The following is a 14,630-nucleotide window of genomic DNA, read 5'->3' as shown; positions in this document are numbered from 1 at the left end:
TCCTGGAGAGCTACTGTCCCACAGACTTCAAACCTATCCCCGATCCACCTAATTACAGTCTTCAGAAGTGCTTGACTGGCTAATTGGGGTGTGTTATGTTTGGGTTGGAGAAAGCTGCAGGAACGCACCTCTCCAGGAGGAGGGTTGGAGACCACAGAGTTCAAGTTCTCGCTGGGCTCCACGGCGAGGCCTGACGAGGTTCTCAGACCGGTGCTGGCTGGTTCTGTTGACTTTACTCTCCCTCTCAGCACAGTGTAATATTTGAGGTGTGTTGGCCTACAATCCAGGACTTCAGCAACACCAGCAGTCACTATGCTGGGAGCCAGTCACGTGACTGGTCATACAGGTGAGCTGGAATGCACGTTTTTCAACAAACCCCCTGTGCTTCTTGTAGTAGACTGCGACTGCCTAGGGGTGGAGCACCTCCTTGCATTCTAATTGGCTAGTATGTGGCCTCTTCCTGCATTCTGATTGGTCATTGTATGGCTTCTTCCTGTGCTCTGATTGGCTAATAGTTCATATACACAGTTTGGCAGACTTCTTCAAAGTATAAATGATTAGCCAGCCAATCTCCACCAAGGAGGAGGAGCTTGTCTGAATACAGGTGGGCAAAAGCAACACCTAACACAGTATAACTCGCCCTGAGCTCCACAGGTAATCTCCAGCCGGCCTGAGTTTGCACATATGGGATAAATTAGGCGAATTCAGTAGACACCCTTTGGCCTGGTTCCTCGGGTATCCAGCAGCCCAATGGCTCTGTCTCAGCTCCAGTGTCTGGATGACAGCCACATCAACGTGCGCACCAACGAGTCCAAGCCGGAGTTCTTCTACAGCGAGGAGCAGAGGCTGGCGCTGGAAACGCTTCTGGAAGGTGGACGGGAGGTTTTCGAGCAGTTCCTGAAAACGAGCAGCGCCCGCAGCTTCTTATCGGACCTGGAGGTGACTCGGCTCACCGGCTCCGTGGAAGCGTTCAGCCCCGACGCCTCCGTGCGCGTCAGCGGGGACGCGGATGAAGCGCACTGCTCGCTGCAGTACTGGCCGGACCGCTCCGATACCTCACTCCCAGACCTGGACATGGGCTGGCCGGACTGCGGGGCCTACCGCGGGGTGACACGCGCACATGTGTACGCGCAGCCGCCTCTGGAGGGTGACGCGCACATTAAAGAAGTTGTGAGGAAGACAATTGCACAGGCGCAGAAGGTAAGACTGAAGATTCACGGTGGGCTTTCACCACATGCTTGAAGGGGTGTCCAGTCAGTGTCTGTGTGCTTTAGGGTGGGTCAGGTGCTGTGGGACAGTGTGCTAGATCAGATGGGACGGTGCTAATGACTTGTAGCTTGTGTCCTTTTGCTCATTTAGGAGAAATACTCATAAGTGTCTGAAGGGTCATTAGAGGTCATTAAAGGGGGCAGTAGTGGTTATCGATAACAGGGTTGTGGGTTCGATTCCCGGGCTCGGCAAGCTGCCACTGTTGGGCCCTTGAGCAAGGCCCTTTACCCTCTCTGCTCCCCAGGCGCTGGAGTTGGCTGACCACCACTCTGGGGGTGTGTGTGTACTCACTGCCCCTAGTTCACTAGTGTGTGTGTGTGTGCTCACTACCACAGATAGGTAGTGGAGGACACATTTCGATGTACAGCGTACACTGTACAGTGACAAATACCTTAAATATGCTTTATGACCAATAATACCTGAATCCAACCCACACCTCCATTCACCATTTGTGTTGGACTCTTGGCCTTTAACCCATCTGTGCAGTGAACACACACATGATGATGTCATAGTGATCAATGTGCCCAGTGGGCCAGCAGCCATTGCCCAGAGAGAGTGAAGGGCCTTGCTCAAGGGCCCAACTATGGCAGCTTGTCGAGCCTGGGTATCGAACCCCTGCAACCCTGTCATCAATAGCCCACTGAGCCACCACTGTCCCCGCAGTACTCCTCACTACTACAGCACTCCTCAGTGTCCTTAAGGAGTATAATAGGAATATAATATTTGCATTGACTCCATACAGCATATCTCAACTCCAGGCTTTTACTGGGTATTTCTATTTAAGGAGGTACAAATATGCATGTAGTGAACCTTCACAACTCATTAAGATATTTAAGGAGCCCGTGTCACTAAAACTACTTTTCATTTCAGTTTTATTTGAATGAAATAATTTCAAAACACATCTTTCACTTCTTAGTGCACTTCAAGAAACCATACTTTGCAATAAGTCTGTTTTGAATTCATCGTTTGTGATGTTTATTGATGCCATAAAACCAACAAATTTGTATATCGTTGTTGTCCAATGAAAGCCACATATCTCCATTCGTGTCAGTTAATTTCCTGAACCCTGTAGCTGTTTCGTACACGGTGTGAATAATTCTGGATGAACAGACCAATAGAAATGCTCTGGAACTGACCTGGAATACTCTTATTTTACTGTAACTTCCATTCAAAGTTCAGAACAGTTTTACCTTCTCCTGTAAACTCACAATTTTTGGAGCTACATGTTTTTCATTGGACAGCAACAATATTTTGTCGCTGTCACACAAAACCCTTATTTCTAAACTTGTGCTGTTTTTCAGAATTTGACATAATTTGAAGCAATATGTAGCATTCCTGTCTTAAAATAGCAGCTCCAAAATCATTGTGATGCTCCGCTGATACAGTAATTTGTAATAGGGAGAATAGTGCCTCTGATGTTGCTACTTTGGGCTCGGCACGCTGATAACTACACAGTGTAACTCTGGTGAGGCAGGCAGGACAGCGTTTTTGAGAACTGGGTATTGCTGTATACATATATATGTATACATGTTTACATAAATATATATATAAATATATTTGTACTGGTCTACATAAATATACATAAATATATACTCGAGAAATGGCTGGAGTTCTGGGGGGCTTCGAGCTGATGTTGAAGCTGAAGTTTTCGTCACAAGAGGTTTATAGTGTAAAGAAATGGAGGGGAGGAGTTTGGGCGTGGTCCTTCTCCCAAACTTTCAGTTATTACATAACTCCATTTAGTTTAAAGTCCTGTAGAATGACTCTAATCGCCTCAGTCCACAAGCTTCCTTTCTTTTCAAATGACAGTTCTGCATCTCTTAGCTTGTCCAGAAATGCATGTGTAGGGGGAGCTCAGAGGCAACAAATACCAACTTCTCGGATAACGCTGCATTAAATCAGTCAGTTTTTCTTCACATTGTATCACAATCCCATGACAAATGGATCAATAGAAATGCTTCTATACCTACAAGAAAAATGTAGAATACAGGCCCTGAAAGGATCGTTTTGTACCTCTGAGTTTACATTGATGGTAATTTAGGAAACAGTACCCTTTTCTATGAGGGTGTAGTCATAAAACTCCTGCACTGACTAACTCTCTATTCTGGCAGAACTGACAGGACATCAGACCCAGTACGAAAAATAGTAACAATCTGTTTCAGTGACATTACAAAAGCTATAGATCAATTCCTAGAAGTACTAGAAAACCCCAGAGTGCATTCTCACAGAGCAGATCTGTGTGTCACTTTTTACATCTCACCTCTCCCTTTGCAGGTCATTGCTGTTGTTATGGATCTGTTTACAGATGTGGACATCTTTCAAGATCTCCTGGATGCAAGCTTTAAGCGTAAGGTGGCTGTCTACATCATACTGGAGGCTACCGGCGTGCCCCATTTCCTGAAAATGTGCGAGAGGGCAACCATGCACACTGGACATCTCAAGGCAGGTCACATCTTTTCCGAACAGTTGAGTAGTGCAGTTACCACCGTGATTCAGTTCTGAAGTCACTTCATTGCTGTTAGACCTTAGACTCACTCTGTTTCTAGTCAGTGAGTGAGAAAGCCATTCAAGTGAGTTATGGGACAGAAACCTCAGCAGCAAGAGTGCTTCCCTCAATTCAGGCTGATTACTTGAATGGCTATTCAGGCAGCCCTGGGGTAAATCCGAGCCAAGCTAAATGGCACTTTATGCCCTGTGCCTGACCAGAGGGCTTTCTGCTCCTCAGACTGGGAGCGAACAGTGCTGATTCCAGATAAAAATGCTCAAGCACATCTAGGGCTTTCCAAACAGACAGATCTGAACCACTCAGAGCTGCATGCTATCAAAAACAGATCATATTATAGATATGTCTAACTATTGGGATATGCCTGGCAATACATTGAAAACACAGTCTATCCTGAGTTAAAAATCAGCCTGCAGTATTTTGACCTATTCAACCTAGGAGGTTTGTGCTGAAAGCACTGGGTGATTGATCACAGGGTTGTAGATTTGATGCCCGGGTTTGCTAAGCTGCCACTATTGGGCCCTTGAGCAAGTCCCTTAGCCCTCCCTGCTTTAGGGGTGCTGTAGAGGGGTGCTGACTCTGCACTGTATGTCCAAATGTTTGTGGACACCCTTTTAATTAATGCATTCAGCTTCTTTAAGTTGCACCCACAGACATGCAGATGCATATACACAGTGTATCTAGTCCAAACAGAGAAGTATTGCCAATAGATAAGGTACTATTCTCTGGAATGATGGTGCTCCATCCAGTACTTTTTGGGATGAACTGGAGAGCTGGAGGTGAGGTAGGGTGGTGATCATCTAGCATCCTGATCTCACCAATGCTCTTGTCGCTGAATGCAATCAGATCCTCACAGCAATGCTCCAACATCTTCCCTGGACTTTCTCCTTGATTGTATTCAGCGACAAGAGCATTAGTTAGTCCAGGATGTTGGATGATCATCACACCACGTCATCATCTCCAACTCCCCAACTAATGCCAAATGTATTGGGTGGAAAATCATCCACAGCTCAATGTTGGGGGGCTCTATAGCCTCTAGCCCGCGCCTGGCATTAGACATGGCATCAATAGGTTCATGTTTATCTGCTGCAGAGAGTCCTATTCTATTGGCAGTACTTCTCTACAGGGACTAGACAAGCTGTGTGTGCCAGACAAGCTGTGTCAGCAATGAGTACAACTTAGGGTAGCTAAATGGAATCATTAAAAGGGGTGTCCACAAACATTTAGGCTTATAGTGTAGCTTTGTGTGCTAGCTGGGAATTGGCTGTGACAAATTGTGTAAAAGGACGGCATCAACTCAAAGGTTTGGTTATTACAGACGTAAAATACCTACAGCACAAGGGCAGGGCTGTGAACTACAGAAAATCCACCTCTGTGATTATTTTAGCCATTGTGTTTCTTTGAGAAGAGGGAGGTAAGAGAAAAGTAGCTAGTGTAGCGTCTGAAGCAATTGCATGGAAAGTCCCCTCGCACTCTGCTCTCACACCATAACCCATATGTAACACACCTCTGCTCTCCCATAGAGATGAAATCTGGCTAAGGGTGCTGTTGAGAAAGAGTGAAAGTGATCTCTCAGCAGATCACGTAGAACCTGTTCAATCACCTACTCAGTACAGACAGGCAAATGTCATTAAGAGGGTCATAAGTGTAAAAAAAATTACTAGTAATCTGATTGGTTACGAGTCTGTGTTCATGGTGTAGTTTAAAGTGTCTTGTCAGGCATTTGTAGGCATTTGTAATTGTGTGAATGTGACAGATAAATGAGTTTTTTTCAGATCTTTGCTCTTATCCATGCAGAGAAGGTGTGTATGTGCCAGGAGGTGCTCCAAACATGTTCACCCACATTGTTACACAGAATTCGTCTCCGGGCTGTCCTTGTACTGCAGGCAAATTGTCAAGAAAATTGCTTTCATTGTTCTAGGAAACGACTTTCACCTCTGTGATCAGTGTGTAAATGCTGCGGTTCTCAATCTGCAAATTTGTTTGCTTTTGCTGTCTAGAACCTGAGAGTGCGCAGCATCAGAGGAGCAGAGTTCTTCACTCGCTCTTCGAAGAAAGTATGTGGCAGCCAAAGTCAGAAGTTCATGTTTGTCGATGGAGACAAAGCCGTGTCGGGGTCATACAGGTGAGACTGTTCACAGCGTGGTGTGTCTGGTTAAGGGCTCCGGTTTCTACATTTTTCTGTCCCTTTATTCTAATCTTTGAGGTCCTCTTTTGATGGCCCTGTGGTTAATGTACCAAAAACTCATTAACTCATTAAAAAAGCAGCTCAGTCTTCTTAATGATAATTCCTTTTTTCAACCATCATTAAACAAAAACATATGAATTTCAGCTGGGTTTACAGCCACATACACCTTTTGGATTAACTTAACTGTATGAAATATATGTAAAATAAATGAATAGGTCAATAGATAGATACACAGGCAAACTGTCATTACATGGGTAATAAGTACACACCTGGTTGAATGTGTGCTGATCGTCAGCTTAAAAATATAAACATGATCCAAATGCTATGTCCTAACATCCAAACTATGCTCCACCATAGTTTCAAGTAGGCCTCAGTAGGTCCTACCTGTGGGAATGTGTGTGTGTGTGAGGGTGGTAACACGTAATAACTACCGTATGCTTATGTACATTAATGCATACACATTTACTCATTTAGAAAGACCAACAAATACTTTTATGTAGGCTATATGACACAAGGAAAAACTCCCTCAAAGATGAAGAAAGAAAACTTGGGAGGAACCAAGACTCATAAAGTAGAGGGAGGCATCCTCTTCTGGTCAAAACTTATTAATTATTGATTAAAAAGTCACCATACCATCACAAGTCTGTAGTTCTGCTGAGATGTATTGATCTAATCTGCTAATATTAAGTAATGTGCTGCCACAACAGATCTGACCATTCAAGGCATGGACTCCATAAGACCTCTGAAGGTGTCCTGTGGTATCTGGCACCAAGTTGTGATACAAGACCTCCATGGATCACATTCCTTGTCAGTGTAGATCATATACTGGCCCGGTTTTCCTGCATTTTAGACAGATGACAGATGCCATTGTAGATTAAGAGAATCATTGGTTGATTAGGATGTAGGGTCTGTCAACTCCAAAAAAAAACTTCTTAACGTTCAATGGAAATTTTGGAGCATTTCTACTGGTCATGAAAGTTTGACACAATGGAAAGAACAACTGCCAGATTCACATTATGTCAAAAATTGAAAAACTGCAAAAATAGAGATAAAAGGTTTTTGTGTGATGGTGACGATATATATTATTAAACATATTGTTCTGCATGAAGAAACTACAGTGAGATTAAACAAAGCCAGAATACACCATACGTTATATATCAGGAAGGGACTGTCCACAGTTATGGAGAAGTGTGGATAATGTTAAAGCCTGACCTGTATCACATACCTTAGTTTCAGTGTCTGATGTGACATATATCTTGGAGCTTGGGTATTGTTTGCTTTCAATTTGCATAAAAATTACAATTGAAAAAGCAATCCAGACTAAAACACTTGTTATACATGCTGCACGAATAGAAGGGGCTAAAGTGCTCCAGGCTAAAAAGGTGTGTGGTGTAGTGGATAACAATGCTGCCTTCCCTGTGGCAAGGTAGGGTTCAGTTCCCTGGAAAGCACACCACTCTACACAAATTGGGCTCTACATTCTCCTGTCTGTGTATCATGACTCTAATGAAAAATTCTGCATTAAACCTTTTCATTTCAGAAAAGAAAGGGAAATTTTCCATGAAATTGGCTCCTTAAGAGTTAACAAGCCATCGCTTGTAATTGCCCAGTGGGCAAGAGTGAGCTCGTCCTAGATCAGTTCCTTTATTTTAAGATACATTTGGGTCAGCAATCAATTTTTTTCTAAACCTCTTTTCTAATATAAAGCTTTTTTTATTGCAGTTTCACCTGGACTGCCTCCAGACTGGACAGAAACATCATTACCGTGCTCACAGGCCAAGCTGTGGATGCATTTGACAAGTTGTTTCGGGACCTGTATGTGGTGTCAAATGGTGTGAACCTGAGCAAGATTAAGCTGGACAATGAGCCAACGCCAGGACCTGCTCCTCAGTCAGCACCCGCTCTACTGCCCTCAGCCACCATGGCCCTCAAACTCATCAACCCAAAATACGCTCTGGTCTCGGGTAGTACTACTGCCAACAGCACACCTACGGCACCTGAGACGTGCATGGCTAAGATTGGCAGTGTTAAACAAATGAAGAAGCTGCCAGAGGCTCCACCAATTCACCCTGGACTCCTGTACCTGGAGAAAGCCAACATGATCGCATACCTGCCTGTTTGGCCTGAGCCTGACCCGCCGAGCGATGTCATTGGGTTCATTAATATCAGAGACTATAATAAGCCACTACAAGCTCACCTCATGCGTTCAGAACTCTTTGAGGTTTCACAGGCCATCCGGTTCAAGGACCCCTTCCAGGTGCCAGAGGAGCCCCTGTTTAAGAGGGCTTCTTCTAACCCCAAAGTGGAGTCCCTCTATCCTCTAGATGGTTTAACTAATGAGCAGCCTATTATGCAGCCTCAAACTAGCCCAGAGGAAAATAACAGGCATGCTAGACCTCTTGACCAATTACCACCTAGTTTGCCACCCCGTAGCCTAAATGAACATGCTTCTGGATTTCTGACTACTACTAATGAGACCAAGAAAGACTCGGCTGTGGTTCATGGAATGGACAAGCGAATGGAAGATCGCCCAGTATACATGAATCCACAGCTTCAACCTGTTAGGTCCTCTCGCCCCACTGAATCTAAACCTTCTATACCAGAGCCCAAAACAATGTATACCCCAACAGCATACTTTGAAACGAGCTCAGAGAGAACAACAGAGATCCCTAATTACGACTCCAACTTCTCCTCCGCATCAGAGGAATACTTTGAATGCAGTGACTCTGTTACTGTTGACTCAGGATTTGAAGGTATGGTCAATGGGATGCCGCCTGGTTGCGGGCTTTCAGAGCAGGACTGGCACCCGGATGACTCTAATACTACTGTCACAGACTCCCAGTCCTTCGTACCACTGCAGCTCCAGCAGCTGGAGTTAGCAGCCAGCTCCTATGAGCATGAGTCAGGCCTAAAAGAAACGGACGAGCCTCAGCATCCATCTGGTTTGCAAGAACAGTGTGATGGTCAACATGCAGTAGGGATGCTGATTCACTGGGAGCCGGATAAAACAGAGGCAGGGCCAGTGATCCAAGCTGATAGACTACAAGCTCCAGAAACAGATGCTAACTCACCTCTAGCACCAGACGGCAAACCATTCAAAGCTAACCCACTCAAAGCTAACACTGATTCACAGGTAGTGTTTAAGGAAAAGGTTGAAAGCCTAGATAGGAAGGGTGAAGAGCTGCCAATTCATGAATTAGGTCATGTAGAACGTCCAGTCGTAAATGAGTTGCTCAACCTTGAATCCGTGGAAGCAAAAACGTCTGAATTAGCCGAGAATGAGCTGCTGTCCAGTTCAGCACTGCAGGCTAAAGTATCGTCACCTGTTATAGTAGTCCACACCAAAACTGAGTCACAGTCCATCGTGTTCTCTGACCCAGTGAAAGAAGTGCCACTGCTGAAGTTAAAGCCTCAGTTGCATTCAAGATCCAAGGACGCGTCTAACCTCAGTCCTGCCATTAAGGTGAATGACGTCAAGCACTCCCGACACCAGGAGAAAGTAGCTACTCTCCGGGCAGTTTTTGAGAGGGACCCCCATGCTGAAAGAGCACAGAAAGAGATCCGCAATCTGCCTGCACAGCTCACTGATACTGAAGAGCTGTTCATCCAAGAGGCAGTCGAGGTAGAGGGTATCTGCAGCTTTGTGCCAGAGCTGAAGCAGAATGCAGCAGAGCAAACTGTGGACATCAAGGCCAAATCTGAACCGAAAAGACAGAAGGCCCAGGCTGGTCTTAAGGGTACAAAGCACAGTACAGATGTACATTCTTCAAGTAAGGACGAACCTGTATGGGGACATGCCAGAATGCATAGAGAACACAGGAACCAGCCTGAGGCAAAAGCCAAATTAGAAGGAGATGTGAGAAAGGTAAGAATTCCTTTCAGCATCAAGACTGCTAGACCAGTAATACCTCTATAGCAAATGAAGGGAATTTCCACCAATTCTTTAGAATTTCTACATATCCAATGATTGAGATCCAATGATAAATAATGTAATTCAGAGTGTTATGATGCAAAATAATGCTCAGTGAGGATCTTATCCACTTGGATTTGGTTAGAATGGTGGTGATGGAACCAACCAATCACCAACCACTGTTTCACTGTTCATGAGTCATGTAGGTTTACTGATGGCTGTAAAATGGCTGTATTGTTACCCCTCCACTATGACTGGATTAGTGTTATAGTACTAGTCCGGTTGTAGACTCCAGACCGGTCTAAAGACCATTAACAAGCAGTCTCAGTCTTATCTCGGCCTTAGGGTGAGGTGGACTTGGAAATCGAGTCCAGTCTGACTGTTAAACAACGTAACTTTCTTCTGTCGTTATTGAATAATAGTCATGTTTAAGGGTGTAAAAATCAATAGGCTTAACAGCTCAACTCTCTACTGTCTCCAGTTAAGCCGCTGTACAGCAGATAGCAACGCACTTCACAATAACGTTTAGCATCACGTGGCATAACATAGCAGACATAGAAGCGTTATGATGAGAATGCCGATAAACAGCAGATTAGACTGGATAGTTTTTGTTTGAGGGCAGATTAAAATGTTAGGATTATGTTTTCATATTTAATAATGGAAATTGATGGAATGGATGTTTTATATAGGTTTATATTTAATTGGTTTTATGTGGGAATTCTGATTAAGTTTTAGAGAAGAAGGGACACAGTGTCATCACCATTATTGCTTTCAAAAGTTACATTACCTTAGCCAAGACTGTAATGCAATAATAATAACAGCTATACAAACATTTACACAAAGACACCCATATTTACCATTTGTGTTGGACTTTAACTCATCCTTGCAGTGAACACACACATACACCCTAGTGATCAAACACACACAGTGACAAAGGTGGGCAGCCATTAGTGCCATGCACAGGAAGCAGAGGGGGTTATGGATCTTGCTCAGAGGCCCAACAGTGGCCCACAACCCTGTCATCAGTACCACAGTGATGTTATCGCTGAATCACCATGCTACAACTTTAACGTTCCATTTTGCAAAATAAATAATGAAATAAAAACATATAATAGTATATATCATATTTCATTAATGGTAATAAATGTATAATGGATTAGAAACTAATAAAAAAAGAAATTGCAATCTGCTCTCAGTCTTGTCTTAGTCCCAGCCAATCCGGTCAAGTCTTGGTCTTGATTTGGACTCGGACTAAGTTAGCAACACTAGCTCAGCCCCAAAAATTTAGGTTTGGATCTGAAAACTACCTTAAAGCAGTGTTTTAGATATCAGGCAGCATATGTGTAACCATTTTGGTGAGGTAGCCTTTAGAGCCTTTTTTAGATGTGTCAGATTTTATTAACATCCTAATGATTTCATTTTTATTAAATTAAAATGGAATTCCCCTTTAACAGGCCATCTGTATGTATGATCGCTCCACACTGACAGTTGGTTGGTTAAAGCAGAAAGACTTAATACTCACTAAGGTGTATTACTCAGTAACTCCAGGGACTTCTGTACAAACTGGTGGGGCCTCTGTGGTAATAGAAGTGGCGGGCCCTAGGCTGCTTAAGGAGGGAAATTAAGCTTATTTTTTAAGCAGCATTAAGGAATAAAGATTATGTTAAGGGCAAATCAGTAGGAGAAGTCTTAAAAAGGCTTAAGAAGTACTTCTGTTAAACTTAAGTGTATTACTATTCACAGCTACGTCGACCCTCTCCCAAACCTGTTCGAGCACAACAAGAGGCCAGAGCGGGTTCAGCTAAACCATTGGCCACCAAATCTCACAGCACTGATCATCCTACTCTACCTGCTGCACCTGCAACTGGGGCTCAAAATTATCTACATGGAAAACAGTTGGGGCGGAACAGGGCTGTTAATGCACTTCTCACGCTTCCAGACAAGCTCTCAGCCAGACGCTCAGCTCCCACTAGGTCCAGCCAAAGTCCAATCAGGCGCTCTCGGACAGAGCCTTCACCGAGTCGCGTTGGCTCTTCCCCAAAACAGCCTCAGGCTCGGGAGGACAAACCCAGAACCATCCATTTAGGCCAGTCCAGCTCCAGGCAGCGTTCTGCTTCCACAACAGAAGACAGCCCTTCCTCTACAACTGCATTCTTCCTAAGAAGAGTCAAGAGCCTTAGAAGAGAAAATGACAGGGTCCCATCCAAGGAAATCAGAAAATGACCCGAGTATTAAGGAGAAAGAACAATAAGGATCATTTTAGTGTTCATTTTTCTTTTCTTTTCTTTTTTATTATTATTTTTAAATTGGAAAACTTTACTGATTAAAACTGCTGTGAAATACTTGCAAGATGTAAAACTGTGCTACCTATCGAGCCCAAAGCTGTAGCTGTCGGCATCTCCGTTCTGCGTAGTTAAGACTTTGACACAGACCCAAGTGCAGGAAGCCTGCTCATGATATGAATGTGCTTTTGCTTGCGTGAGTGAACAGAGCCCAGGATCTTCCCCTCCTTCCCTCCTGCTGTGATGCAGCTACCACATCTGGGGTTTGTGGCACCTCCAGCCATTTAACTTTACATACTTTCTGCAAATTACAAAGAATTACTTATGTTTGCACCAGTCAGAGAAGTAGGGCAGGAAAATTAGCTCTGTGAGAAACCATTTATATAGAAATGGTTTGTTTTACTGTGCAATGATATCTTTACTTATGCAAATCCATCCATGGAATGGTTCCTGGTTATATATATATATATACACACACACACAAGACGCCATGACATGGACTGTATTAGGTGATGGAAGGGGTTCATTATAGAGGTTAACTGGTCCAGAATGTTGCGTCGATTGCTCTGTACCACTCAACGGAGCCGTCGTTCCCCTCTTGTGACCCATGGGGCTCCACTGTTAAGCAGTATTTGAGATGCTACCACCCTTCCCCCACTGCCACAGTCATATCAGAATACTAGGACCACCCCTGGTTTGGAATGAACTCAGCCCGAGATGTCACAGATGCCAGTTGACATGGTGACATGATGTCCAAAAGGTAATATTAATAGAGTACTGAGTGAAGGGTGGTAGTATCTCGGAAACTGTTAACTTTGTGGAACATCCAACGGCATAACAGTGGTGCCCCATGGGCCATTGATGCCAAAGGGGAACGACAACTCCAGCGAGTGGTACAGCATTCGAGAAGCCACTGAGGACCCATGAACCTCTATAGTGAACACCTTCTTGCTAGTGTCATTTAAGTGTCACTTAGCCAAGGGTGGTTATTCCCACTATTAGGTCATACTATATTTATATATACACTATCAGGACAAAAGTATTGGGACACCTACACATTACACCTACAGGACCTTTTTTTACATCCCATTCTGAATCCATAGGCATTAATATGAAGTTGGTCCCCTCTTTGCAGCTGTAGCAGCTTCCAGTACTCTAGGAAGGTATGAGATTTTGGAGTGTCTGTGGGAAGTTTTGCTCATTTGTCCAGAGGAACAGACAGTGATGTTGGATAAGAGGGCCTGGCTCATAATCTCTTGTTCAGTGAGGTTGAGGTCAGCTGCGGGCCAGTTGAGTTTTTCCACACCTAGCTCACCCAACCATTCCTTTATAGCCTGGGTTTTATGTCATGTCAGAAAGTGAAACTCTGCAGTGTTATATGGGCTGTTGCCGGATCACCTTCATGCTGTACAACACAGGTGTAAAAATGATATTTTAAATTATATTAAAAGTATTTGAACAGAATCACATCCTACCTGTTGTGATGAGCTAAGCTGAAAGCTGAGTGTGTGTACAAGCATTGCAACTTTTGATTGATGATATATGTGGAAGTAAGTGGAAATTATTATCTATAGTGCATATTTGATTAATCCGTGCATAAAAACCTCCAAACAATTAGAAAATATTTCTATATATGTGGTGGTGATATTAACATCTGCCATTGTTTTCATTGGATGATTCAGTTAAAAGGAACTCCACTGTGGATGAGAAACACCTTCAGAAGGTGTTTCTCCATCAATGTGAAGAATCCTTTAACCCTTTCTTTAAATTGTCCTCAGAACAACGCTGAATACCAGAACAGGTGGATTGGGTGTCGGAATAGAGTGACAGTTATTTGCATAGCACTGAGGACTGGCTTGAGAAACACCTGCATAGAGAAAGCCATTTACTGAAAGACAGCCGCCATAAAATGCCATTCTGACAGAGCGATTGATGGAACGTGCTGTGATGACTTTGCAAATCATCTAATGAATGCATGACATTAAGCATTAGACTGGGTGTGCTGTTCCTGGAGCAGTGGGTGGAGGCATTCTGGGCAATATTTTACATTTCAACAAAAAAAGAAAAGAAAAAGAAAGAAAAACAGAAGCTTTGTGCTGACTGCACCACGGTGGAGCCGTTTGGAAGTTGAAAACTGCAAAGCATAAAGTTTTCAGATCAATTTTTGAGAAGCGATTATCAATTCAAATATTCTCCCAGTGCCATCTGTATGAGGTTTATGCTTATACAGCAAGCAAATGTGTCATATCAGCAGCAGCAGGCAAATTCTAGCTGTAAGGGAGGCTGCGACACTCTTTTTCAGAGGGAGAGAGAGAGAAAGAGAATGGTACACTATATGGACAAAAGTATAAAGTATTGGGACACCTGCTCATTCATTGTTTCTTCTGAAATTAAGGGTATTAAAAGGAGTTTATGCTGATTTTGTTGGAGTAACTGTCTCTACTGTGCAGGGAAGAAGGCTTTCATGCAGCAAACCTA

The 14,630-nt window shown here is 43.7% G+C and overlaps 1 protein-coding gene across 1 annotated transcript; it reads left to right on the top strand.

The window, feature by feature from the left end:
- Nucleotides 1-576: 576 nt before the first annotated feature.
- On the top strand, nt 577-13,564 carry fam83ga (family with sequence similarity 83 member Ga). Its single transcript, XM_072674909.1, has 5 exons — nt 577-1,200; nt 3,544-3,711; nt 5,773-5,897; nt 7,683-9,825; nt 11,614-13,564. The coding sequence occupies exons 1-5, from the start codon at nt 751-753 to the stop codon at nt 12,091-12,093; spliced, it is 3,366 nt and encodes a 1,121-aa protein (XP_072531010.1). The 5' UTR covers nt 577-750; the 3' UTR covers nt 12,094-13,564.
- Nucleotides 13,565-14,630: the final 1,066 nt, after the last annotated feature.

Source organism: Salminus brasiliensis, chromosome 3, assembly GCF_030463535.1.
Source record: "Salminus brasiliensis chromosome 3, fSalBra1.hap2, whole genome shotgun sequence".
NCBI lineage: Eukaryota > Metazoa > Chordata > Actinopteri > Characiformes > Bryconidae > Salminus > Salminus brasiliensis.
Note: the sequence above shows the minus strand (reverse complement) of the source record. Positions and strands in the feature narration are given on the sequence as shown.

Excerpts from the sequence above, each read along its gene's own strand:
- fam83ga (XM_072674909.1), top strand. The coding sequence starts at position 751 with ATGGCTCTGTCTCAGCTCCAGTGTCTGGATGACAGCCACATCAACGTG. Across the intron at positions 1,201-3,543 it reads CAATTGCACAGGCGCAGAAG|GTCATTGCTGTTGTTATGGA; the intron begins GTAAGACTGAAG and ends CTCCCTTTGCAG. Across the intron at positions 5,898-7,682 it reads GCCGTGTCGGGGTCATACAG|TTTCACCTGGACTGCCTCCA; the intron begins GTGAGACTGTTC and ends TTTTTATTGCAG.